At 42.0% G+C, this 25,916-nt stretch overlaps 1 protein-coding gene across 4 annotated transcripts in view; it reads left to right on the top strand.

Moving 5' to 3' along the window:
* CRHR2 (corticotropin releasing hormone receptor 2) overlaps nucleotides 1–25,916 on the top strand; it is a 170,107-nt gene that overhangs the window by 100,563 nt on the left and 43,628 nt on the right. For all 4 annotated transcript variants that reach the window (XM_076332016.1, XM_076332015.1, XM_076332018.1 and 1 more), the window contains 4 exons: nucleotides 1,980–2,086; nucleotides 16,528–16,645; nucleotides 21,489–21,642; nucleotides 25,096–25,156. In XM_076332016.1, the coding sequence (XP_076188131.1) occupies nucleotides 1,980–2,086; nucleotides 16,528–16,645; nucleotides 21,489–21,642; nucleotides 25,096–25,156 (440 nt within the window). The remainder of the gene's footprint in view (nucleotides 1–1,979; nucleotides 2,087–16,527; nucleotides 16,646–21,488; nucleotides 21,643–25,095; nucleotides 25,157–25,916) is intronic.

The following is a 25,916-nucleotide window of genomic DNA, read 5'->3' as shown; positions in this document are numbered from 1 at the left end:
TCTTAAAACTTGAGTAAGTTGAAATAATGGTTAGGAGCCAAAGGAGGGAGCTGAAGGGTCAGATTCAAAGAGCAGGATCCTTGGCCTGGGAGGAACTTTGTCATCTTCTAGAAGATTTCTAGCATTACATGAGCGATTCTGGATGACGCTTTTAGTCATATGGTTTAGTTTTAGGTAGTCCTGCGAGGAGCAGGGAGTTGGACTTGATTATCCTTATGGGTCCCTTCCAACTTGAGATATTCTATGATTCTATGATTCTATGAATTAAGTGGGAAAGTAAATAAGCAAGGCAGTTTGCCAGGGCACTAGCTGAACAGTACAGCATTGCATTTCAGGTAGGCACATCAGTTCAAGTGTGTTTTCCTCCCCTTTAGGTGTCCCCGTGACTTAAGGATAAACAAAGCTCAGTGTGGAATTCAGATCTTGTGGTTTTTTGGTTTTTTTTTTTTTTTCTCCTCAAGGCTATTCAGAAAATGGGCCTGTGCATGGGGAAGTTTATTTTAGGGGATTTTATAATAGACTTAAAAATACCTTACATGGTTGAGTTCTGTCCAGAAACAGCACATTACTCCATGTGCTGAAGATATAGGCAGATTTCATCATGAAAATTATTCCAAGAGGGCATGCTTGCTCCCTGGCAAAGTGCTGGAAGATGCTATCTTCATAGAACAATGGAACAGATTAACTACAGCTGCTCGTTGTAGTTTCATCCAAACATTTATTCACTGACAAATGCCTTTGACTGGAATAAAATGTTAAGGGAAATTGTTATAAAAAATGAAACAAAGGAAGTTCAACCAAAATTAGAAAACTGATGCCATTTGTAGTATTTTACTGTTATATTTTTATCACAAGGGAGGAAATTTAGGTGGTTAGTTTTCAAAGGTCTCATTCTTCTGAAGGAGGACAACATCCCAAAGTGAGGAAAGATCTGCTTAACCTGAAAAGAAACAAATGCCAAAACTAATACATAAATAAATATCTTTTTTTCAGGGGGTTTTATTCTTTAAGTAGCAAACCTCTGTCAGTTTTTAACCAGCTTCAGTATTTATCTGAATAGTGTTTTTCTACTTCTTCCTATCCATCAGGCAAAGAGAGGAGATGCTTCTCTTTTCTCTGAAGCCAGCAGCAGCCCACCAATAAAGAATGTTCCAGTTACTTCAAGGTCAAATTTTGGTCACATCACTAAATTCGCTGATTTAGGTGGGAGCACTTTTGTACTTAATTTTTGTTTACAGGATCAAGAACCTACCAATAATCTCCTCAGCATCCTAGGAAATAGGCACTAAAACATTAAGTTTCACCACATACTTGGGTCGCTGCTAAAAAAACCAGGATCTCTGGTTCGTCAGGCTCTCTCAGAACTGAAAGGACACCAGCAGATTCCAGCTCTTTCAGTCTGCATTGGTTCTGCCCTCAATTTGAAAGATAAGGATTGTAGCTTGCAAGGAATGTACCTCAGAGAAAAATCTGCCTGTATGGAAAGGATTTATTATTTATTCTTACTGACAACTGATTCATTTTTGTATGAAAACCAAACCATTTGAGTAGGAAAGTAGCATAACCTGGCTCATTAAGACCGTGCAGTTTCCTAACAATATAATGTTTTATAACTTTTGAAACTGTGAGAGGATGTGTCTTTGGTAGCTTTGTCACCCTAAAATGCCAAAGTTTTAAAATAGTGTAATAACGAAAATAAGAAATCCTAAGGAAATTGAAGAAAAAAAGGGGGAAAAAAATAACTTTTTTGCTGAGATTTGTAAGAAACTGTGGACAAATCACAAACTGAAATGAAACCAAGCCTCTACTTCTGTGCCTGGGCAGCATGTTTGGCTTATACATAGGCATCAGCCCTGGGGTTATTATATCATTTTAAAGTCGAGAAAAGTAATTACTGTTTCCTAAACTGATTAACTGTTCCTTAATGTCAGTGCTTAGAGAGTCATGCTGATTTAATCATGTTATCTCTTTACCTCCAGAGGAAGTATGCGCTCCATTACAAGATTGCTCTCATCATAAACTACCTGGGGCACTGTATATCAGTAGGGGCCCTTATAGTTGCCTTTATGCTTTTCTTGTGCTTGAGGTGAGTAATCTGTATGCATGCTTCTAAATTGGTTGGGTGTGTGACACTTACCGGGTTACTAAAGCCCTTTAGTGACACTGTCCAGGTCGTGTATGGTCTTGAAAAATGGTCATGGCTTTTACACTCCCAAGCATGTACGTGGTTTCATTGACTGATGCATTGGATGAGCTGTAATGGTGGCTTCCGTGCATAGGACCTAAAGCCTGTTTGTATTCAGGAAGAGAACTGTACATGATTTATTGATGCAGCAAAGAAGTCAGTGAGCACAGAGGGCTTCATTAAGGGAACCTGGGATTTGAGTGTGTCGAGCTGCAAGTTTTGGGGGCAAGTTTTCTTTTTTATAAGGCAGTGCATGATAACATAAGGCATTTTGTGCATTCCCTGACAGATAATGCCCAGATCTAGACCAAAGGAGATAGAATGAAATCTCCCCATTTGCTTTGGGTTAATTTAAATTTTTCTTCCATTAAAGAACTTAGAAGTTTTCTTAAATCACAAGAGAAACATCTTTAGAGGAGCTTTATCCGCACCAGTGCTCATCAAATGATGAATGCAAATCAGTGAAACTGCATATAAACACTTCCTTTTCCTGGTTCAGTGGTACAGAAGGGAGTTTGTCAGGTAAAATGGATATGTCCGTGAAAGAAGGTCTGTGAAGAAGAGTTAGGGCTACAGGGAGAACAGAAAGGGCAGGAGGGAAGGAAACTTAGTGGAAAGTAATAGGTAGATGTGCATCAGTCATCATATGCATTGTGTGTACACAGCCTGAGTCACAGGAGTATATTTTAATAGGAGTGACCTGGTTGGATATTTCTGTATTATTTGTTGGATTACCTGACTGGTATTTCCGTACTATTTGTGCTGTCTTGTCTAGGAGCATTCAGCTTGAACTTAGAACCAACTGCACTAAGTGCTATGCAATGATAAACCTTGAGAAAAGATCTTATACTAGTAGCAGAGGAGAAACAGGAGGAGGACACCCCCCCCACCCCACCCCCACCCCCCAGTTACAACTTGATGATTGACAGTGACCTACGTGAAAGAATTACTGCGTTCGTAGAGTGGAGCATCCCTATGAAGTCTTATGCTAAGTTTTCCTCTTGAGAGTTCCTAACAAGAGTGTCTTTCTTATTAACAACAGGAATCTTCTTTCACCCCAGCATCTATAAACAGAATAATCTATGCTAATGGGAAGAAAAAAAAGCTTAAAACATTCAGTGGGAACATTTATGGTGCATCAGTTTAAACTTCCATTTCAACCTTTTTACTGCGTGTATAATGCTAATTCCCATAGTGCTTGGAGACCTGAATAAATTTACACTGAATAAAGAATGCAAATTATTCATTGTAACTATATTCCCTGCTCCGATGCCGAGTCTTTTCTAAATGCCTGAATAAATAACACAAAAACAATTAGATAATATGGTATAAATGTATCCAGCTTCTAACACAGAAGTGGCCTAGCTGATCTCTTTTAAATTGTTCTTCTGGTATTTAAACTTTGACTTTAAGATTAAATCTTGCAGTCAGCTTCAGCATTAAAAATGACTGCAGCAATTAAATACTTCCCTGTACATGCTGTGAATTAAGATAGTCCATCTTTTCAAATTCCCACTGTATCATGCAAAAAAAATCTAGTGTCCAGCCAGCGTTAACCAGCATGAGCTACCTCAGTGTCTGTAGACACTGTTTTCAAAAGTTCTAAAGATGCTCCAGTGAAGGCAGTCCAGGTTCATGTTGCATTACAGATTTGGTTACACAAATTCTAGGTTATGGAGATCTTCATCACACTTACCTCTTCAAAGTGTCCCAAGAGCAAATCAGTTTTGATAATTGACTCCTATTATTTGGGGCTTTTTTCCCTGTTTTAGTTTGGATGGAAGAAGGCGTCTACTAATTGGGTGAAAGGAGAGAATTTAGATAATTTCTGGCTAAAAAAACCCAATAGAAGACCCTGAAGGCTGGATCTGATAGTCCCACATCTTGGCGCAAAATAGAAATCTGTCAGTTCCTTATTCCTGCCCCACTCCACCCATCTACCTCACTCCATGAGTGCCTGCTGAGAGTGAAGATAGAGGAGACCTCCAGGAAGGCTCAAGTTCTACAACTGCTCCATTTTTTTATGCTTTTCACCCATCACCTGCTTGATTCTCCTTTGCTCTGTCAGTGCAGATGGAGTCCCAAAGGTAGTCCTGTTTGAAGGGAGAGACTGGAGCACACTTGCTGTATTGGAACACAACTCCTAGGAAGGCTGTGGGATCTCTCACACTGGAGGCTTTAAGAGCAGGTTAAATATCTGGTTGGCATGGCAAAGAGTATTGCTTAGGTGCTCAACTAGTGGGATGGGTGTTCTGCTTTTGGAGATGAGCTTCACCATTCCTGTTGCTGCCCCAGCCCAAGTAGCTGCTGCATCGATGGGAAGCTTAGTCCTCAGTTGTGCTGAAGTGGGAAGGGGAGAGAACTGGATCTAGTGTCTATTCTTCCAAATCTATCCTATGTCATCTTGTCCCCAGTTCTTATCTTTCTCAGTTCCTTATGCAACCTTCTGTCCTCCATTCACAACCCACCCTCCGTGCCAGTATAAATGTTCTACTGTCCTAAACTCTAAGGAACCATACACCAAAAGATATTTTAAGGGTCGGAAAGCTCAGATATAGCAGTAAGTAATGAAACCATCTGCCATCTGTGCTTGTGTTGCCAGAAGACACCAACACAACTGAGGAGGAAGGAGAACTCAGCCAGGAGCTCCCTTTTACCGCAAAGACCTATTCCAGCCTTGTTTTCTCCAGTTCTGTCACATATGAACCAATCCTTCTTTCTTGGCTGTGCAATGAAAAGTAAACCAGTAAACATTTCATTTAGCACCTGAATAATAAAAAGTAAAGCCCAACTTATGGGAGAGGACTTGATTTTTGTTGGCATGCTGACCGAATGGCAATGAGTCATTGAGATAGCTCCTAAAGATCTAAGTCAAGGATGGTTTCCCAAGGTCTAAATGTAGGTGGTCTTAAAAGTGTGAGAGCCATGCTGTCTTTACAACGCAAAACAAAATAAGCACACAAACGAAATATGCTGAGAAGGAAAAATGAGGAATTTGAGCATAAACCAAATGTGCTGTAGAGCTGCATTGATCTCCAGCGCAGGATCTGGAGAGATTTGCTCAGGGCACTTCACAGGGCATTGTTAAATGTATCTGCACTGCTGCGAATCTCATAGTCTGTGTGTTCTCATTAATAGTAAAGGTTTGATCCATCCCTCAGGTGCACACAGGCAATTCCCGCTGACACGGCTCTCATCGTCCCACATAATCGCATTCTCACACTAGTAAAGCAGAAATTTTCCACAGGAGAAATCCTGCTATCAGTAATATGAAACAAGGTGAAGGGGGGGGAGGGGGGAAGCAAAAGGATTGAAACACTTTTTCTTTTGTTCTTTTGAATCATATTTTTCCTTTACTGTTGCTGATAATGCAGAAACCCAAATTGCTTTGTCCTGGTTTTTTCCTTGTTAGTGTGCTGTTATACCAGCCTCTGAGGTGGAATAAGAGCCCTTTGTAAAACTCCTGACTTGTTATTAAACAGTGTGCTGGCAATGGACAGCAGTGACCTGACTGGATTCAATCCAAAGTTGTTTTATTTGCGCAGTAGTATGGGAAGACGTGTATTTGTTCTGGGAAGCATCTAAGTCCCTGCTGAGTTTTGAATCAAATAAAGAAGGATGGTGCTGAAAGGAAGATAGGCTGAATATGAAAAATGACATGTCCTTCTGCACAGGTTGCTGGATTAAGGCAGCTCTAAAAAAAGCCAAACCCACAAACTTTGGCATAACACCTTTTTTCACTAGTATGGTGGTAACGAAAGCAAATTGACCTTTGCTTTCCTGTTGCCCCTAAATTTACCGCTTTCTATTTCCCCTTTAAAACATCTGATTTTTTTTTTTTTCTCATAGGCCTGAGGCAGTGTCCCCTTTCTTTCTCACCGCCTTTACTCACCCCCCTCTCATCTCATATCTGTATGACTTGTTCTTTAGAGTCTTTGTATAGAGCCTACCTAGCGCAAAAACCAGGAGAGAGCAAAGCCCTCCTGAAGTCCTGGAATAACGCCAGTAATTAAAAGTGTGCCCAGAGAGATATGTTCTTAAAATGTGGCAAGTTTCATAAGGTGCTTCTGAAATAGTGGTATTGTAGCCTAGAAATATGAAGGCTGGCAAGGAGTATTATTGCTGCCTATAAATACATCACTGTTGGATAAACATTAGAAACTGAAGAGATACTTACAGTCAAGGACAGTGTCAGTGCAAGAAGAAATGGGTATGGGCGCTCTACAGATAGATTTGTGAGTGGGTGTTAGAGGATGATTTCCAACCCACAGAGCAGAGGGGTCCGGGAGAAATGTAATGGAGGAAAAAAATTAATTTGGACTTAAACTAGAGTTTCAGGAATTTATGAAGGACTTCTACTCAATGACTTTCTCGACCTGGGGTTTGGAGGATCAGGAGGCCACTTCCTATGCTGTGCTTGAAATATGTTCCTAGTGGTATGTTTCTCTCATTGCCAAGATTTTAGCTGTGAGGCAGTGTTTTTGGAGATGGACAACTATCTTGTTTAAATTCTGGTAATAGAACTGCTCTGTGCAAGATTAGATCTATGTTGACTGACTATCTAAAACTTGTCTGTGCTCTGTTTTCCTTTTGATGATGATGGAAAAGTTTTGGGAACAGTGGAGCAAGCCTTGCAACTTTTCCAAGGTTTCAGAGGACAGAAGAAAGTAAAGTTTGGTCTTTACAGTTTAGATATGAATCATGCTCAGGGGTGCAATTTACTTCAAAAAAGAACATGTCCTGAGTCATCTCTGGGAAGGAGAATCAGATGTTTTCAAGCCTAGAAGTTTAGTTACCCACCACAAATGCACCTGCAGGTGTTCAAGTACTAATGGTTCAATTTCAGTTTTCATCCAAGGAATTGCACATCTACATCCCTCACTTACTCCACTGTAGTTGTTCAGCACCCAGCCACCTTCTCTTCTGTCTAATCTAAAAGATGAATACTGCTGCTTCACATTACTCTGTCAGGTAAAACACAAGAGAGGTGGAAAATCCCCGATTTGTGTCACCCCTAAGTGACATGAGGCATGTACACTCCTGCTAGCGTGTGGACTGCCTCTGCGTGCTATGGAAGCAGCAGCTTCCTGGGGGAGATGCCCAGGTTGAACCACTGGAAACATTTCCGCACGCACAGTGAGCACCATGAGGCTAACGAATTTAGGCCAAGCACAGGAATTAATATTTGGGGGGAGCTATGAATGATCCGATATGGTCTTTCCTGAATTGCTGGCCAAATACTCAAAAATAATGAAATAATTCACACCATATTTTGGTGGAAATGAGGTCAAGGAGAGTGTGAACAGCAGCATCAGTGCCTCAGACTTTCCTTCTTGGTTTATCCATACAGTATCTGCAAAGGTAGATAATTTAATAAACATTGCTAATTGTATAATTGTATTAAAAGAAAAAAAACATAGCCCCTGAATACCCTAGCTGGTCAATTAAATTAATTTTATTTCAGATTTTTTTTTTTTTATAATCCCACAAGGGGATTATGAATGAGGACATGCTGTGCACTCCTACATTTCCCAAACAGTAGCTGTAAGCCGGGTCAATGACGATCAGCTCTCAGTGTCTGGCTTCTGAAGTCCTAACTCTAATTGTGCAATCCAGCTGCAACGCTCGCTCTTCATAGAAAACATTCACCCTTCCACAGTCTGGACTGACAACTACAACCTGTGTCAACAGGGCAATGTTAGGTAAACCCCAGAGGGCTACAGCCACGTACTGTGCCCCTGCTACTCTAAAGCTAGTTTGTTATGGGGTACTAAAACCTGAGCTGCAAAGTAGCTTCTGCTAAAAAGATACTTTACAGCCCCGTTTCCTGTTTGGTTCAAAAATGACTGACACCTGACCTCCATTTAGCAAAGCAATTAGAGCAGATTCCTAAATCTTTTTTCAACCAGCTAAACCACAAGCACATGCTGTACTAAATGAAGTCATCTGTATCTGACTTTGTCATTTGTGTGAAAGTAACAGAGGAATTTTCTCCAGTGGAAGAGCTGATTGCACAGTCAAGACTGGAACCATATTCTTAGACTGGAGTATCCAGTGACTGGGTTTCAATTAGCCTGTATTTAACCACATAGTTCTCAGGGGCAACATTTCTCTTTGTACCCTGACTAGGAACAAAGCACAGGCCGATGTAGTGTCCTATAGTTATCCATACTGTTCATTGTCAGCGTGTTCACGGGTAGTTTGCAGAGGGCCATTTTGGACCCCTTTTTCACCATGCTACGCAGCCAGACAGTGCTGGGCACAAACACTGACAGTGGACACAGTCTGGTCCTGCCCTGGGGCTGTCCTGCCTGAGGTCCTCTTCTGTGTTGTGTTGGCTGCATCCTTCCAACCCTAGGAACATCATTGCTTTAAGCCTTTGTGTCTAAAGCAGGCAGAATGCCCTGTGTCCTGTGATTAAAAATTGGCTTGAAGGCAGGAGAAAGAAGCTTTGGAAAAGGCTTAGTGGAGCCCAGATGGTTCCACAATGGGTTTGTTTTTAGGGTCTATGCACATCCTAAACACTAATGGAAGCTGCTGCTTCTCCTCTTCACCTGACCATTTCACCCCTGTCCTCGTAATAAAGCTGTTATTCTCTTCCAGGGTTTCGTTCTTCCCTTGCAACTGCCCCTTGCATTTCCTGTGGGAATATTTCCCCAGGCAACTGCCACCGAGAAGCTCATTTTCCCTGCCAACCTCTCCAGCTGCTTTTCCCATCTGTAAGCATTAGTACCAGAATATATGCGGTGATTGTACATGAGCACGCAGGGGAAACCATGAGGACCTCAGGGGAGGCCTCCATGTGGATGAAAGCAAATAGGCCATGACAGGCACAGAGCCTGGGAAATAATTTGCTGTTAGGTATTCTTCCCACTGCATTTATGGCTTGTCCATGAGCTTTGCCTGCCCTAGAAAAGACTAAAGGGGGGAAATTATTTTTTTTTAAAGTATTGTCCGTGATTCTTCCTGCTTGTTCAACAGTCATGGAATGGGAAGGACTCCAGCAAAGTGCTTTCAGATTTCTCCTGCCAACTGTTTTCAGACAGACTTTGGGACAGCTGTCTTAATTGAACATCATTATTAATGGAATACTACATGAATTAATAGAAGGTTTCCAAGCTTCTTTAATAAAGTTATCATTTGCAATTATTTCCATGCAGATGATGCAACTAATTCAGCTAGCTTTCGACCATGCTGGCACATTATTATGATTGCTAATGTTAATTGCTTGTGTCATGCTTTGAATCAGAAAATAGTAGCTCTGCACATCCCAGAGGAAAAATACCGCTGTATGGATAGAGTGAGGAAAAAAAAAATGAATCAACAGAAAGGCTACTTCGAGTTTTACCAGTGCTATTTTAGAAACCCTTTTATAGATCTCCATTTCTGAATCAGTGACGCCACCTGTACAGAAAGAGTTGATCAGATTTTCTGCTTTTTCAGATCTCAGCATTTCCCAAGTCAAAAGAACGGATTTTCTAATTCTCTGCTTTCTGTATCCGACCATACAATTAAGGTCATTTGACAGAAATAATTAGCAGAGTGTGCTTTCTCTAGCAACAATCAGAAACTCTTTCTGCCCATCTCTGACACAGGCTGCAGTCAACTGCTGGAGAATTTTGCTTCTTTTTCATTTGCTGCTATTGTTCCTAATGTGGAAGCCCGGTTATGGCACCCCGCACACCAAGCAGTTCAGGGTGCCAGTGGTATGCTATCGAGTCAGGGAATGGCATTTGGGCTTGAAAAATGGTCTGTTCTCAAATCAAATAAAGAGGTCATTATGTGTAATTTCCCACCATACACCTGGCTTTTGATTTACTAATTAGAAAGACCAAAGAGAAGTATGTTTGCTTTCACCTTAATTACTTCTTTGTGTCTAACCTGCTGCAGAGCTGAAGCTAATGCTTTTGTGGGGCTCTCTGTGTGTGCAGTGAGTGGGAGGCATGTGCTCCCAGATCATCTTACCTGGTTTTGGCCAGCACAGGCAGAGACATACTCTGGGGCTCTCGACTCACTGGAACATACACATTTTCCTCTACCATTGTCCCCAAATTCCTGTAAATATAAAACAAGGTACTTCATAACTCAGTCTCCCGCGAAAATATGCTTTCGCTTGCTACAGTCTTCTGTCCATTAGCCTTGAGGCAAGTGGCTGTACTCTGAACAATGACTCCTGGCAAAAAGTCCTGCCTGCCTGACATGAGGACACCTCTGCCCAAACCAACAGGAGGAGTGGCACAGCAGCAGGACTCTTGTGCGGCAGGCCCTCAGCGGAAACTCTGGCCTTGTCAGAAGCAGTCATCTGGAGATCACTCAGTAGGGGGCAAATCACTGGTTCTTAAGAATTCATGAGGAGCCAATAAACCCTTTCACTTACAGAACCAAGATGCTTCCAGTGCCAGTATCTTTTCTCCCTCCAAGTCAGAAACTGTAAGTCCTTCTTTTCTCTCCCTTTCAAGGAAATCCTTTTCCTCCTGCCCGCTCCTTCACTCAGTGTAACATACACCATTTGCACGTGCCTGTCTGACACCACTTGCTGTATTTCAGGGGGATATTTCAGGCCCAAAATCTGCTGTCAGGCACAGCCAGAAGTGAAATCGCTGCATGAACTGTGCTACTTCAGGAGCACATGTTGGAGATACACTACCAACCACCCCTCCCAGCTTGCTCCCGCAGCCCACGGGACTAGCAGTTTCCCGCTGTCCAGTTCCAGGCTCTTTCTATCCCTCCTCCCTGCAACTCCCAAAGGGCAAGAGGGAGTGTAGTTGTGAGGAAATGCCTCCTTATCCAGCCTTGGGAGAGGACAGACAAGCAGAGAAGAGGAACCAACAGAGAGAGGACAAACGTATTTTACCATGAATAACAGCTTATGAACTCTTCATTCTGTCATGTTAGTAGAATAAGCCATGGCCCAACCCCAGTGAACATAAACCACAAAAGGAGTTCACTGACTCCTGTGAGGAGTTGGGGCCACCAACAGGGTGATTTAATGTGATTAAATGTGGTCTCTGAATCAGGAATATCTTAAAACCTCTGACTGCCAGAAGCAAGGAGGTAAGAGCAAGGAACAACTAACAGTCTACCTCCCCTGTTTCCTGTACTGTTTCCCAAACTGTCTTGTACCGACCACCACTGGGGACTGAGTCACAGCCTACATGGCTCATTGGTCTGACTGAATATGGAAGTTCTTACGCCTTTATTTTGTGGCCTCAATCTTTAAGTCTGTTCTGACTGGATCACTACAACCTCTTTTCTTATTCCTTCCGTCCTTGGACCCATACACCAGGGAAGAATTAGTAGAAGAGTCCAGCCAAGGCCTTGACCAACACTTTTTTTTCTGAAAAGGATCAAGGCAGGAAGCAAATATAGGAAAAGGCTCTTTAATGGAAGCCCGTAGCCTCAGTCCATGGTGTCTTGTGATGTGCCAGCCTTCAGGCTCTCTGGGATGACGACTTGTGCTGCTGTTCTTGGAAGCTGGGCTACACTTGCACCATTCAATCCACATCAAGGGTTGTAAAACAAGTGGAAATGGCATAAACAATGATGTTACCTGACATGAAGATGCATATGAAACCTTCTATCATCTGATCTTTTAGGCTAGGGGACTTTAAATGGCTCTGTAACTCACAATTTCTTCCTAGTGATGCTGTAATTGTGTCTGAAGCAGCAGTTCAGCACCCAGTTCCCTCATCTACCATTTCTCCCCTCTCTCACATGATGCTTTGCCCTCTTGAGAAGGTAGCTCTCTGCTGTCTGGGCTCTCATTTTCCTGCTGTTGTCACTGCCACACTCTCCAAATAGTGATATCTCCCTACTGAAGTAAGAATAACCCCAAATCTTAGCTTCTGAGTTGTCAATCACTGTGACTCTAGCAAAGCTCAATTCACTAACTTATAATACAGCTCAATGTGTTTCAAATTCCACCTCCTGCCATTTACAACGTGGTGTGAATTCCTTTTCAGTGCTGTCTGTGAGGGCAGTTATTGCTGCTTCTGGAGCACAGGCTTGTTTACTTTTTCACTCCACAGAGTGAAAGCAATAACTAATCAAGGAGAAAGGAACTGTGGAGCTCATTGTCATAGAAGACTGTTATGACTGTTTAACAAGTTTTCAAAAAAGGACAGGTCATTTTCATGAATAACAGGAGTATTTAAATTGATATTAAGGCTTATAAATTTAAGCTAGCTTCCCTCTACCAAGAGCCAGGAAAAGACCTGAGGAGGACAAATTATGAGTATTATGAGTTTCTTCCTCAGGCTTTGAGATGAGTGAGTATGACAAGGTCGGCTTTGTCCTTTCACCAACCATTAGCTGTGCTGCAGGTCTCCTATTACTCACTAGCTTTGTTGCCCTATTTGGGACACGTCCTTCATTCGCTGTCCACCTCAGACTCCAATCTGGCTTTGTGCACAGGGTTAGCTCCTGAGCCCAGCAGAACAGTCTCATGTGAATAGTGACTGATGGGGACCCTTGTCTCCATCAGTATCCCTCTAGATGCTTTACCCATGCTAAATTATGATAGTAACATTCACCAGCAGTGCCTGTAAATGAGAGAAGCTTTCTCAGGTGGCTGGCAAAAGATCTTTCCCTTGTTACATCAATTGTAACTTAGCTGCAGTCCTCCACTGCTGTGCCCTGCAGCCTCCACATACTATATTAACCCTGCTGTTTCTCCCTCCCCAGTATGAACCTGACACAGTTATTTCTCAAGCTTTTCCTGCCCTTGGCTATGAATTGCATTACTGCCACTGTGATTTCTGTCCTAGTAGTAGTTAGGAGACAGAAACAAATGGAAACCATGTGCTCTGGGCTCTCTACAAACAAAAACAAACTTAGAGTCTCCAGTTGGGACTCCTACTAAAAGAAAAGAAAAGGGAAAAATAAAAAAAGGGAAAAGGTTAAAACCCTTCTGTGCCTGGGGTCACGTCACTGCCTAAGCCATTGAGAAACTCTGTGGCACTTTCAGACGTGTTTCTCAGCCTGACTATACTGGTGTTTCCATTAAAACCCTAACTGCTATTAACACCAGCAGATTAGTGGCCCAGACAAAGCAAATCCTGCCCCTCACCTGTTTGTGCTGCTTTCCCAAGGCAGTAGTGTGGTGGGGAATGTGACTGGGGAGAGACTGCAGCTGGAAAAGCAAAATGCTTGCTCTACAGCCTCTTCTTCATTGCTCTGTTAGCCCCAAAGACACGAAGCTTTTTAGCAGGTGAAAACATCTACTTTTTTAGCAGGTGAAAGCACCCGTGCCACACACAGTGTCTCAGAAAGGAAATGAGGCCATGGTACAAGGTTGCTGATACACAAAGTATGGCTTTTGCTAAAGGTAGTGGGACATGGGAGCCAACTGTCCCTGTTTCATGTCCAGAGCATTATTTGACAAGGCTTGAGGCCTCATTTTGGTAAATTCCAGCTGCTGGTCACATTTATACTTCACTTAATTTTACACCAGGAACACATCTTCCCTCAGCGCATGTGGCTTTTTGTAAGCAAGGAGAGTTTTGGTCATAATTATCTGTAGAGCCTGGGAGTTCCCAACACAGACCAGACCCTCTTGCTCTGGATCTTGAACACACATCACTGAAAGTTTGCCTCTGTCCCAAGCATTTTACAATCCAAACAAAAGTCAATGGCTAGATGCAGACAGATGGGCAAAGAAGACAAACCAGTATGACCAAGAAGTAGTAAGGAGGGCAAAGATCATGCAGCCGATAGATGCTGAGATTGTCTTTCTATTCCAAGCCACAGAAGAGAATGAGATTTTGATGATTAGGATCCTACTGGGGGGAAAAGCTCTTTTTAGGAACTGAACCAAAAAGTCTACAACTATTTGTTTGAACCTTTTTGCCTCTGCAGCCAGTCCAATGTCCTGCTGTAAGTCTTGTGGGATTAAGGTTTCTTCCAGCCAGATTTAGTGATGTTCCAGCATATGGGATGATTAAACAACATATAAATGGAGGCATGCGGCAAGGATTATTTTTTTTTTTCACTCCTTTATCTTCTCTTTGTCAAGAAATACATTCAGGTGGCAAGTGTGCTGGATCTGTTTTGTTGTTAGAGCTCTCAAAAGCAATTAATTTCATGTCAGTAACTCTACAGCTTGACCTGAATTTCCTCAGTTTCTAGTCCCCTGCCTCCCTCTCCCCCTAGAAGCAGTGTTTCAAACTCCATCCTTAATCTGCTAATACTTAACCTGAAGGGAGTGAATAAAACATTTAGATGAACAGCAGCCGCAGGACATTTATGTGCGGAATGATCAACGGAGAACTGACCTTAATAGCATGTTTCAAAGTCTGTGCAGAGCCAGATGGGTTCTTGGGGTTCAGCATGAAAGGCAGTATGTGTTGGTTGCCTAGTTTCTTTGAAAGTCTAACCGTGAACCTTTGCCTTTTGTTAGAAGTGAAATTTTCAAAGTGAGACATGTCTCTGACATGTCCCCTGCTAGCACAGGTTACACTGAGAGCAACGTTTTTGGGTTTTGTAGCCTCAATAAAAGTGAATGGATCTGAGCAGCTGAGATTTGTTTTCCAAACTGACTCCAGCCATGAGTCACTGAGGCTCTCAAAACCAAATACCAATTTCATACCTGGAGCCTGAGTTGTTAAACTCAGAAGCTATGTTGACATTGACTTAGTAGGGTTATACCTCTGAGCATCTTTCTATAAGTTGCAGTATCTCATGTGGGAGGTCTTCTATTTATTTTTTTGCTGGATTGCTGTGAAATCTTTGAGAGACTTGTGAGACTGAAGGACATAACAGAATTGCTTCTGGCCCTAAAACTGACTAATCGAGTCCTAGGAAAAGTGCAATAAGTGTTTTATGATAGCAAAATAGTGTTTGTTGTTAAGGCTGGCTTGTTTGTTACGCAAAAGACCTGAGGCAACAGCAAAGTTGGTTACTGGATGGTGCCTTCTCTTTTCGCTGTCAGTGGGATGAGCTACAGTCAGCTACAGTTGAGCAGGTTTGAGAACACCACTTTCTGTGTTTGTCCGATGTTATTTGACAGCTTCCTTTGCAAGCAGGGAGACTGATATGGCAAATGCAGTGTCCTAACCTGATGATCCCGGGAAATGCACTGGCTATTTGAACCCCTGTGGAAGTGATTTTAGTAACTGAAGTGTTTTGTGTTTAGCTGAGAAAAGATCATTTACTTGCAAAACTGCAGCTTGGCACTCACCTTCCTTTACCGTTTCACAAAGAATGAGAAGACAAATGATCTTGTCTCGGCTGACCGAATGAGTAGCTTTCTGTCTAGCTTCAGTGGTACTTCGGTTGCCAGCATCAGCATCATGCACTGGCTGCCTCCTGGAGCCATTTTCAGCAGCAAGCACTATTTAAGATGTCCCCTCTTGTTTTATGGCACTGTGTCCCAACTCATTGTAGCTCATATTTTATATTCTGCTCATATTTTTACATTGCATCTGAAAGGGGGCTGGGAAAGGACTAAAAACAGACACAGATATTTTCTGGTGGAGGAGAATATGCAGCTCTATCTTAAGAAAGCTTGGTACAGCCCACTGAGCTCGGGACTGGAAACCAGGCAGTCCATGCTCTCCTATCGCGTTAATGGGTCTGAAAACTTTGAACTTCACACAGGCGAGCCTGTTCAAGAGACTGACCGAATGGAAACTGTTCCAGTTTTGCCACTCCAGAGCAGATATTTGTCACCAAATCTCCTTCAGTGAACAACGCAACAGACTCCAGTGCAGCCTTGTTGTTTAGGGGCTTATCAGTTCTAGTTGACATTATAATAGAGCTGATGGGATGGGGTGGAGGGGAGCAAAAATGATAACCAAGGATGAAATGACCATTTGAATATTTGGGTCTTTCCAGTAGATCCTGTTTCATTTGCTTGAATTGATTATTGTCAAAGGGAGCTCCTCATGTTATCAAGACAAATTGTTGTACATGGCTTTGCAAAAGTTATGCTGTGTGGTTTCTGGAAGAAAGGTACATAGCAAGGAAAAGAAGCACAGATTTTGCCATCCTCCTGTTGCTGTTTTATATTTATGTCATTTATTTGTGTTGTGACTACACTGCAAAATCCAAGTTTTGTCTTTGGCACTGGCTGGGCAATTTACCCTGAGAGCCAGAGAATGGGACCAGACCCAGGTATGCTGCTTGGTAAAGATATAAGCTACGGACAGCCTCATAGACTGTTATTGCTGACCCATTGGACAGATGAACCTCCTGTTTCATAGTCTAAGAGGGGTAATGGAGGGGGATAAAGCATGAGGAATTTTGCAAGTGAACAGAATTAGCTTGTTTATTTTGTATAGTAATTAATGTGTATGTGTATATATCCACCCTATATGATGATTCAAATGTATTTCCCTGTTTAGGAGTATCAGATGCCTGCGGAATATTATCCACTGGAACTTGATCACTACATTCATCCTGAGGAATGTGATGTGGTTTCTGCTTCAAATGATAGATCACAACATACATGAAAGCAATGAAGTAAGTGGTTGGAGGTAGCATGTCTCTGCCATGTAGTTTGGGGGCAGGCAGGGATGCTGGATTTGTTCAACTGATAGAAATATTACAAAGGGCACCTATCCACATGCTCAGAGTGACTTTCATGTAGTTTCAGAAAAGTTGAAGAAAATGAGCTTAGGTTTGCTAAATTTTCATTTATTTCCTCATTACTGAATATCAAAGGGGTTTTTTAAAGTAAAAATCCCTCCCAAATGCTTCTCTCTTATCTTCATTGACCATAGGTACTTTCCAAATTTATATACTGTGAGACACAGTATTGTGCGAGACACTGAATTTGGTGATTCTTGAACATTTTTGTCAGAGCGTCTTGCAGTGATGTGCACTTGTGTAGGGAAAGCATTCATTCCAGAGGGCAACATCTCCATCAACAGGGTACAGAAATAATTGATTTGGCTGTTGAGGCTCTGAGCCAGCTACTTTGTCTGATGACAGTGGGCACCTTACTGTCTGGAGTCAGTGGGACTCCCATGAAAATAAGAAATAGGGCCTGAAACAGTACAATTTTTGCTTGTTGATATCTTCGTGGGTTTTTTTTACAAAATTCCATTTTTCTGCTAATGCGTTCTTCACCGTGCTGGCACTGAGGACGAAGTTCTGTGATATGGGCTGCATCCAGCAGCAACTCCCTGTCACTGAAAGGGATGTCTCATTCCTCCAGGGACCCAAATGCTTCACTTCAGCTCCTGCTGCTTCTTTTGCACTAGCTCTGTTCCTCTTCTTGATCCCTTGGGGAGGACTGAACCCTTGGAGACTGAAGTCATTAAACTGGTGGAGAACTAACCTAGCCAACGAAAAAGCAAGGAAGAGTTTTTTGCTGGCATAGTGATCTAAGTCAGCTTTCTGATGGGTGATTGAGAGTCAGAGCCAGTTCAAGGGACCAGACAGATCCACACAATAAAACGTGGGAAGGCAGAAGGGGGCAAGAAGTGGAGCATCTTCCCTGCATGGCATTGAGCACTCTTGAGAAATGCAGTGTGTCACCATGCTCCCATTTCTCTTACTTTCCGTGTAATTTCATGTTCGTTCAAGTAACTCTCTCAACTGCCGATGCTGGTTTGAGGGAGGACATTGAATCAGTCCCTATGTAAGTATTGTAATGCCTCCCCCTGTTTGGTCACCAGTAATACAAGGATTTTGGAGCAGATTAAAAGCATCCGCTCCAAAAGAAAAAGCATTTATCTTGATTTTCTTGGGGAGTAGTTCTTTCTGATAGTCCCTTGGCAGAGGTTTTTACTGTTCTTATTCCCATTGTAATATTCTTGTAGTGGAATATTCTCCTTTTAGGGTTACCTAAAAGGTATCCCTGATATTTACCTCCATAATCAAGAAAAACTGAACAGTGTGCTATAAACACACATGCACGCGCGCACACACAGACACCCTTTTCATACTCTCTCTCTTTGGAACCCAGGTGGACTAAAGTGCCTATGGAATATGAGCTGGATCCATAGCTGATATCAGTCAATGTGGCTCCACTCACATAGGAACTGGTCCTGTAGAAATTGAAAACCACCCCAGAAGCCTGGATATCCGTTAATTTTAATGTCAGCTGGGCACTCATCATCCTTGGTTAACTTTTCAAATGTAAGATTTGACATCTGAACTTTAATCCCATACTTTGGGAAAACAAATAGAAAAGTCATTAGTACCTAGTTAAAGAAGAAGTCTAAGATTCTAAGTTTTTTGAGACATCTATGCATAAGTCTCTATTATTATTCAAGCAGATGCTCCTTTGAGAAGATGTAGCTTCTGTTAATTCACTGTTTGCTTCGTCTGTGTTTCTGACATTTTTAGGCTACAGGAGATGGTGGTATATGAGCTTATTGTTGACAGTTTTATGCTGCGTGATTTACTCTCATGACAATACTGAAAATCTTAATACAGATTTTTGCAGTTATTTAGGAAAAATCAGTTGGAGTCAGGCACTCAAATGGCTTTTCAAATGTGACCACAATGTGCCAAGGAAAATATAAACCTGCAAATACAAGGACAGATCCTCACATGCCTCAGTTTTCATTAACTCATCTTTTCTCTGCAGAACACTGCAGTCTTTTTGGGAAGGTGCTTTATACAAGCTTAGTGATAACTTTGTTATGCTCTTATTGTGGTATAAGTCAGAGTCAAAATAACATCACTGAAATCAATGGGAGCAACATCATTTATGCCAGCTAATGATGTGATCTCTTCTGTGCTGATCAGTAATAATGCAGTTACAGAAGCATCAAGGACTCAACGTGGAAACATTTTGCATGAAGTTGTAGAGCTTTTGTTAATAAATCAAGAAGGGGAATTGCTGAAGATATCTGGAGCCTGATGGTGGATACATATGGGGATCAGGAATCCTCAGTCAAATAAATGAAATGGTATAAATTAATGAGTTCTGCTAATTAGGTTTATTATTTAATAATAATATATCCACAATTCCAAAAGGAATTGCTCAAAATTCATTTTATTCTGGTTTCCTATGGAAACGATGCAGAGGGAGATCTCACCACCATCATGTGTATTTGTCTGTATCTGTCCCAGTACCTTCCCAACCCACCGGCCAATTCTACTCAGTCCTGACACAGGAACAACAGGCTCAGATAAAATTATTTTTTTACAATTCTTGTGAAAATGGGCAGCTGTGGGGAGGACAAAAACTGTGTAAGTGTTGCAGCTGAGGAAGAGAGGGGAACAAGAGTCTAGATGTTATATCAGAGAATTTACATGAGACTGAGGCCACAGGGAATGATTTAATTCATGCTCATACCTTCGAAAAATCAAATGTGAGACTTCGAGTGTTTGGAAACCTAGTCTTACTAGTTTGAGGTTCAATCAGGAATGGAGCCAAAATATTTGTTTGGTGTTAGCCAAAAATAGGGGATATTTTTGGTTTGTCGTTTTATTTTCCTTTGCTCAGGCCGAAAGGAGAAAAAGAAGAAAATTTCATTTGGTTTAAACAAAACTTTGAAAAAAAAATGTTTCATCTTCTTCTGAGTTGTTGTGTTGCTTAATCCTATTTTAAAGATGAAGCCAAACTAAATTTCAAATCTTAATGAAATAATACAAAAACGAAAGCTTTAACACATCCAAGAGACGTTTTCTGTTTATTTCAGCTCAACAAGCAGAAGTGATCACAACTTGTGAATGGGCTATCATTTTGTAACTCTGTTTCTTGTCCAATACATTCTTAGTCCACAAAATTCTGCTGGGTTTGATAATGCATCTGCTGCTCTGTTCACTGCCTAGAGATCAACAGTACCTCATGCATATGACGTCTGACATAAAATTAACTGAGGGTCAAAAGTTTCAAATACTTTAGTAGAGTTAATTAAAAGGCTGGAGAATGGTGAAACTAAAATGACATCAATGATACCAGCTAACATAGGTAATTAATGTCATGCTTCGGAGAATACGCTGAATGCCTGCTTGGTCAGAAAGAAATTTTCCCAGACTTCTGTGTGTAGCACTATGGAAATTACCATCAGCAGCTACTTGTGATTTATTGATGTGATGTTACCATCTGCCTCTCTATGGCTAATTGTGTATTCCACAGCTGTGCTCTCACTGCACAGCTATTAGGAGAAGATGCCTTTACTGATACACTGAGCCTGGCCAAAAATTCCTGTTGAAGTTACGGCAAAATTCAGAGGTGATGTGTGTAGTGATGTGACTTACAGACTGAAGCACTAATGGCAGGAATAGAGGGCATGAAGTAGCAGATAAAAGCGTATCTTTAAAGTAAATATCTTTTTTCCTAAATATCAGTGGTGCTCCTTCCCTTCAGTGAAAATGAAGCAAGACTGTGACATTAACTTCTACCTTCTATTTTCTTTGAATTGCTCAGCAGGTGGGTTATACTGCCTAAGATACGCTTATGTCATCTTTGGATACGACCCTAGGCTATGGTTGTACCTCTCTGAAAGATCATCTGTAGTGAAATGACCTGCATCCTCTTGTCTTCTTTCCACACGGCTGCTTCTTAAACTGCTTGCAGGCTGCTGGTGTGGACGTGCCTTATGGCATGTTAACTTTCCAGACGTGCTCAGGTATAGGAGATCCTGCATGTTGTGGTCAAAGCCAGGCCTCAGCAGAAAGTCACAGACATAGCTGTGAGCACCTAAGATATTCTGATTCCAAGTCACAGGTATAAATCTGCATCCAGTGAATGAATTCTACCATTGATTTTTAAGGGTGGTGTGGTTTAACCTGGCAGGCAGTTAAACACCACACAGCCATTCGCTCACTCCCCCCCCTCAGTGGGATAGGGGAGAGAATCAGGAAAAAAAAGTAAAATTTGTGCGTTGAGATAAAAACAGTTTAATAATTGAAATAAAATGATAATAATAATAATGATAATGTAATAATAATAATACACAAAGTGATGCACAGTACAATTGCTCACCACCCGCCGACCGATGCCCAGCCAGTCCCCGAGCAGCGGCCCCCCCGGCCAGCTTGCCCCAGTTTATGTACTGAGCACAACATCCCATGGTATGGAATGTCCCTGTGGCCAGTTGGGGTCAGCTGTCCTGGCTGTGCCCCCTCCCAGCTTCTTGTGCACCTCCAGCCTTCTCAGTCGGTAGAGCATGGGAAGCTGAAAAGTCCTTGACCAGTGTAAGCACTGCTCAGCAACAACTAAAACATCGGTGAGTTATCAACATTGTTCTCATCTTAAATCCAAAACACAGCACTGTACCAGCTACTAGGAAGGAAATTAACTCTATCCCGGCCGAAACCAGGACAAGGGAATAACAAGATACAGAATTCTTTAAGTGTTCTCACCATGATTTTAAAATATGCTTTTCTGTTTCCTTTCCAGCCCTGGTGCCGATGTATTACCACTGTCTACAATTATTTTGTGGTGACCAACTTCTTCTGGATGTTTGTGGAAGGCTGCTACTTACACACTGCTATAGTGATGACTTATTCCACAGATAAGCTGCGGAAATGGGTCTTTCTCTTCATAGGATGGTGTAAGTGCCTTGTGTATTTAAAATGGTGCTACGTGGTACCTGGCATTAAAGTGATAAAGACAAGAGCAGCAAGAATAAACTTTAAAAATCCCACTGTGGTGATATCTGACATTCAAACCTAACTTTGTCAGAACAACATGGGATCGGGTTTAGTTCTTCCCTGTGGTGATGACATAAAGCTAATAGGTTATTGCTGGATTTATCTTCTTCATTTAGATCCTCAGGCACCTGGTGTTAAGGAAAGAAAGAGAACTCCCAGGCTCAGCATTTTGGGAATGCAGCAAACAGAAAAGGCACTGTCCGTGCCCTGTGGACCACTCAGTCTCAAGAGACAGATGAGACGCTTCTAAGTGAGGAGCAGACTAGAAGAGAAGCCTAATTATCTGCCCATCCAACCTTACAGCTGTCTTCTGGACTGCTGAGGGTTTTGTTCCTAGAAAACAGCCCTTAACAAAGAGTCACATGTCACCTTTGTACTATCCTTGTGGCTACTCAAAGACAGAAAAATAGCTCATCGCATGCCGTTACCTCCCTTCTACTGTGTCAGCCTGGGCCAGAGCAAAGGATGCTCCTTTTCCCTAGCTGCATCAATATAGGCTGGTCTATCAGTACAGGCTGGGAACCGACTGTCAGAGTAGCAGTCCTGCTGAAAAGGTTGTAGGGCTTGCAGTGGATGCAGGCTGAGCATAAGCCATCAGTGCCTTCTCATCACAAATAAGGTAAAACACATACTGTGTGGCCAGAAGACTGAGGGAAGTTACTAATACTTTCTACTCAGCTTTGGTAAGGCTGCCTTTGGAATACTGTGCTCTGTTTTGGGTCTCTTAGGTCAAAAGGGATGTGGAAAAACGAGATTATCCAGTAGAAGGCTGTAAATATGACCAGGGATCTAGAGGACATGACCTGTGACGTGAGGCTGAAGGAGCTGAGCTTGTTTAATCTGGCAAAGAGAAAGCTAAGGAGGGATCTGTTAGGTACCAAGAATGATTTGAAGGATAATTACAAAGATGATGGAGCCAAATTCTTCTTGGTAATAGTAGATATTATAAGAAGGGACAATGACCACAAATTGCAGACTGGGAGGTTCCAGTTGGACATTAAGAGAACAGAAAATTTACCAAAAAGGTAGTGCAACACTGGAACAGATGGCTTAGAAGCTGTGGAATCTCTGACCCTTGAAAATTCAGCAAGGCTAAGCCCTGGCTGAGGTGAGCTAGTGTTGATAGTTCTGCTTTGAGCAGGAGATTGGGCTGGATACCTTCAGAGGTCCTTTCCAACCAATATATCCATGATTTGAACTTGGCCAGGAGACGTTTGGCAAGACAAGCCCCATGCAGGCAGCTTGTTCGCTTGAATGCAAAATCTGAGGTCAAACAGAACTAGTGAATTTGGCAGTTATTTTCTGTTGAAAGAAGAAAGGTGCAAAAAAGTCGCAAATATTTTCTTTTCTGAAAGTAGAATGACATTTTGTTCAGAAATTCCTCTTCCTCTCAGAATTGAGCAGAAGTAATTGAATTGCAGTTCTGAAAGCAGAAACAGCCTTTAAAACAAAATATGTCATTCAATCCAAAATCAAATGGGAGGAAAGAGGAGTTGTAGTAGAAAGAAAATGTTTATGTGGGGAATTGATTCAATTTTTTTTCAATATTTTTCAGTTTTGTCACCAAACTGGAAAATCAGCTGCTCACACAGCTCTCAAAGATCCCCTGACTGGTTTGGTCCCTAGTATTTTCCCTCCCTACCTCTCTCAGAGCCCTCTTGGGTCTCTGATTACTAATGTAGGAGTGTTGTGAGCTGCATATACCTTTCCTCTCACCCTTTTGGGTGCTTTCTGGCTCTGCTTTGCCTTCCCATACGTGATCTTTTACCATCCTCATTCTCAAATCCCTGTTCTTCGCTTCACAAGGAAAAGTAAGGTGTTTTCCTCTACGAGAAAGGACATGGCACATTTTGTCTGTTCATGCCTAGCAAGAACATGGGGGAAACAAGTGCGCCAGACCTTGTGAGTCAATGGTGAACAAGATGGAAGACAACACAATCACTTGCAGGGCACAAGAGCCACCAGGGGTGGTGGTGCAGGAGATCAGAGCTGCACTATACTTCTTGCTGAGGTTAAAGATGACCACTTAGCAATTCAGTCCCTTCCCTACCGTGTTGTGGTTCTTTCCACTCAGGTTCATCTCTTTAAAGCCTCCATTTCTCACAGAAGAGGCAACAAATAGGAGGTTAAAAGGCAGCGTTAGATATGAGGCCGTGCTGACTCCTACATGAGGGTTTAAGTCATGTTGAGTCATGAATTCACCTTAGAGTAGCAGTGATTTCAGAGGGATGTGAACCTGGAGATTGGAATGAGGGATGGAGCTGGAGAGGCTCGTCTTGTTTGGTTTTGCCTGAGTTGACAGGTTACAGGTGAAGGGGAAATGGAGAGGGGAAACTCTCGTCCTCCAATTTTGACATCAATCCAGTCTTTGCTTGGGGAATGCCTGGGTGAAAAGGTTCCTGTTTCCCCCAGGAGGTCTGTGTCAAAAGGCCAGCTCCACTTACTCTTCCTCATTTCCAGTTTCCTGCTCCAGCAAATCCCCCTGAAACCAGCTGAACTCTGAAGGCCTAACACAAAACAAACCACTCTCTGGACATGAGACTGGTATAACAATAGAATTGGAAAGCAGAGGATATGGCACTGCAGGGATACTAAGTGTACAAATGCACCTCATCTACGCAATGAGGTTGCACGCCCAGGGAGCACTACTGTAGCACCTTCTGGGTATAACTGAGAAAGCAAGCCCTGTAAAGCAAAATGCATGGCCTTGATAAGAACTCACATGCAGCCACAGAGCACACTGCACATCATCGGTAGAATGATATATGTAAAGTTAAGAGTAGCTCGATCCTTTAGAAAGGGCAAACACTGAATGAATTCTGACATTGCAAGATATCAAGAGATTCCTCCTCATAATCCTGTTTCACAGGGAAGACTCAACTGAAAAAATTGTTGACGATTTTGAAAATGGGCTTCATCCAAAAAGCCCAGTAAGTTTACAAGCTCCTTGCAGCCTGGGAAATAAAAATCTAAACACCCACTTCCAAGTGATGTCTCTAAGGTTTTGTCGTATCAACTGCAGGAAAATTAAAAGGGACCAAAATTGCCTTTAAGCCAGCCAAAATTGTTCTGGTCACTTATATAGAAATATAGGTATATATGTGTGTTTGTTAATAATTTTATTAACTTTTCTTACTGGTACTAGAGTTTTCTCTTTTTGAGATGATCTTTTGTATATATACATAAAAAGGTCTTAGCAATTGCCATGTGTCAAATATACCAAGATAGGACCACTTGTATTTAGACTGTTCCAGTTCATTAACCAAGACTCTCCTCACACAAATCTGAATCTACATCTGTATCATCCGTCCATCCGTGAGTTGTGATTAACTCCTGATTTTTTGCTGTTGCAGGTATTCCTTGCCCAATCATCATTGCCTGGGCCATTGGCAAGCTATATTACGAAAATGAACAGTAAGTGCTGTTAACATTTCTGTTTATGTGGCTCTCTAAATAAATTAAGGAATGCCTGCAGGCTGAACTGGTAATTTAGAAATAAGGCAGATTGATAGGAAAGAAGAAAGGTCACATGACCTCCATCCAAATCCAGACCATCTCAAATTTCAGAGCACTACTTGAGTCAACTCCTGAAAATACCTTTCCCAAATATCCTTGGCCAAGCCATGAAGCTCTCATCTGATAGCTTTATACATAATTTACAGTCAGGGTAATCTCCTTCAGTGGGAGTTTTGCTTGAGTCAGACCTTGGTAAAAACTACAGCTGAGTGCTAAAGGATTTAGCCTTCTGGGTGTGCAGCATTCAGTTGACACTCTGCCAAGAATACTCTTATGGCTGGAATTTTTGCATTTCTGTTTCTGGCTTTTCCAATTGGAAGCAGTTAGTGCATGAAATTGAAAAATATGGGAGATAAAGAGGCATCTGTGTTTTGGGAATTTTCCCCCCTAACATCGATACTGGTCAGATATAGCTCAGCTTGTACTTTTCAACTAGTGTTTGCATCAATGTCTATTATCTGTTACAGCTCCCCTCCCTAACCTTAAAAAAAATCTTTTCTCCATGAATCTGTTTTTCATATGACCACACTGTTTGTCTCTCTGTCTGTAGCTCATCTGATTAAACATAAGTGCCTACCTTGTAGGTGTCTGCATCTGCACTAATCTGTGGTCTCTTATGATCACTGGTGATCAGTCAAAACCGTAAACACAATCTGGG

Source organism: Aptenodytes patagonicus, chromosome 2, assembly GCF_965638725.1.
Source record: "Aptenodytes patagonicus chromosome 2, bAptPat1.pri.cur, whole genome shotgun sequence".
In the NCBI taxonomy this organism is placed as follows: domain Eukaryota; kingdom Metazoa; phylum Chordata; class Aves; order Sphenisciformes; family Spheniscidae; genus Aptenodytes; species Aptenodytes patagonicus.
Note: the sequence above shows the minus strand (reverse complement) of the source record. Positions and strands in the feature narration are given on the sequence as shown.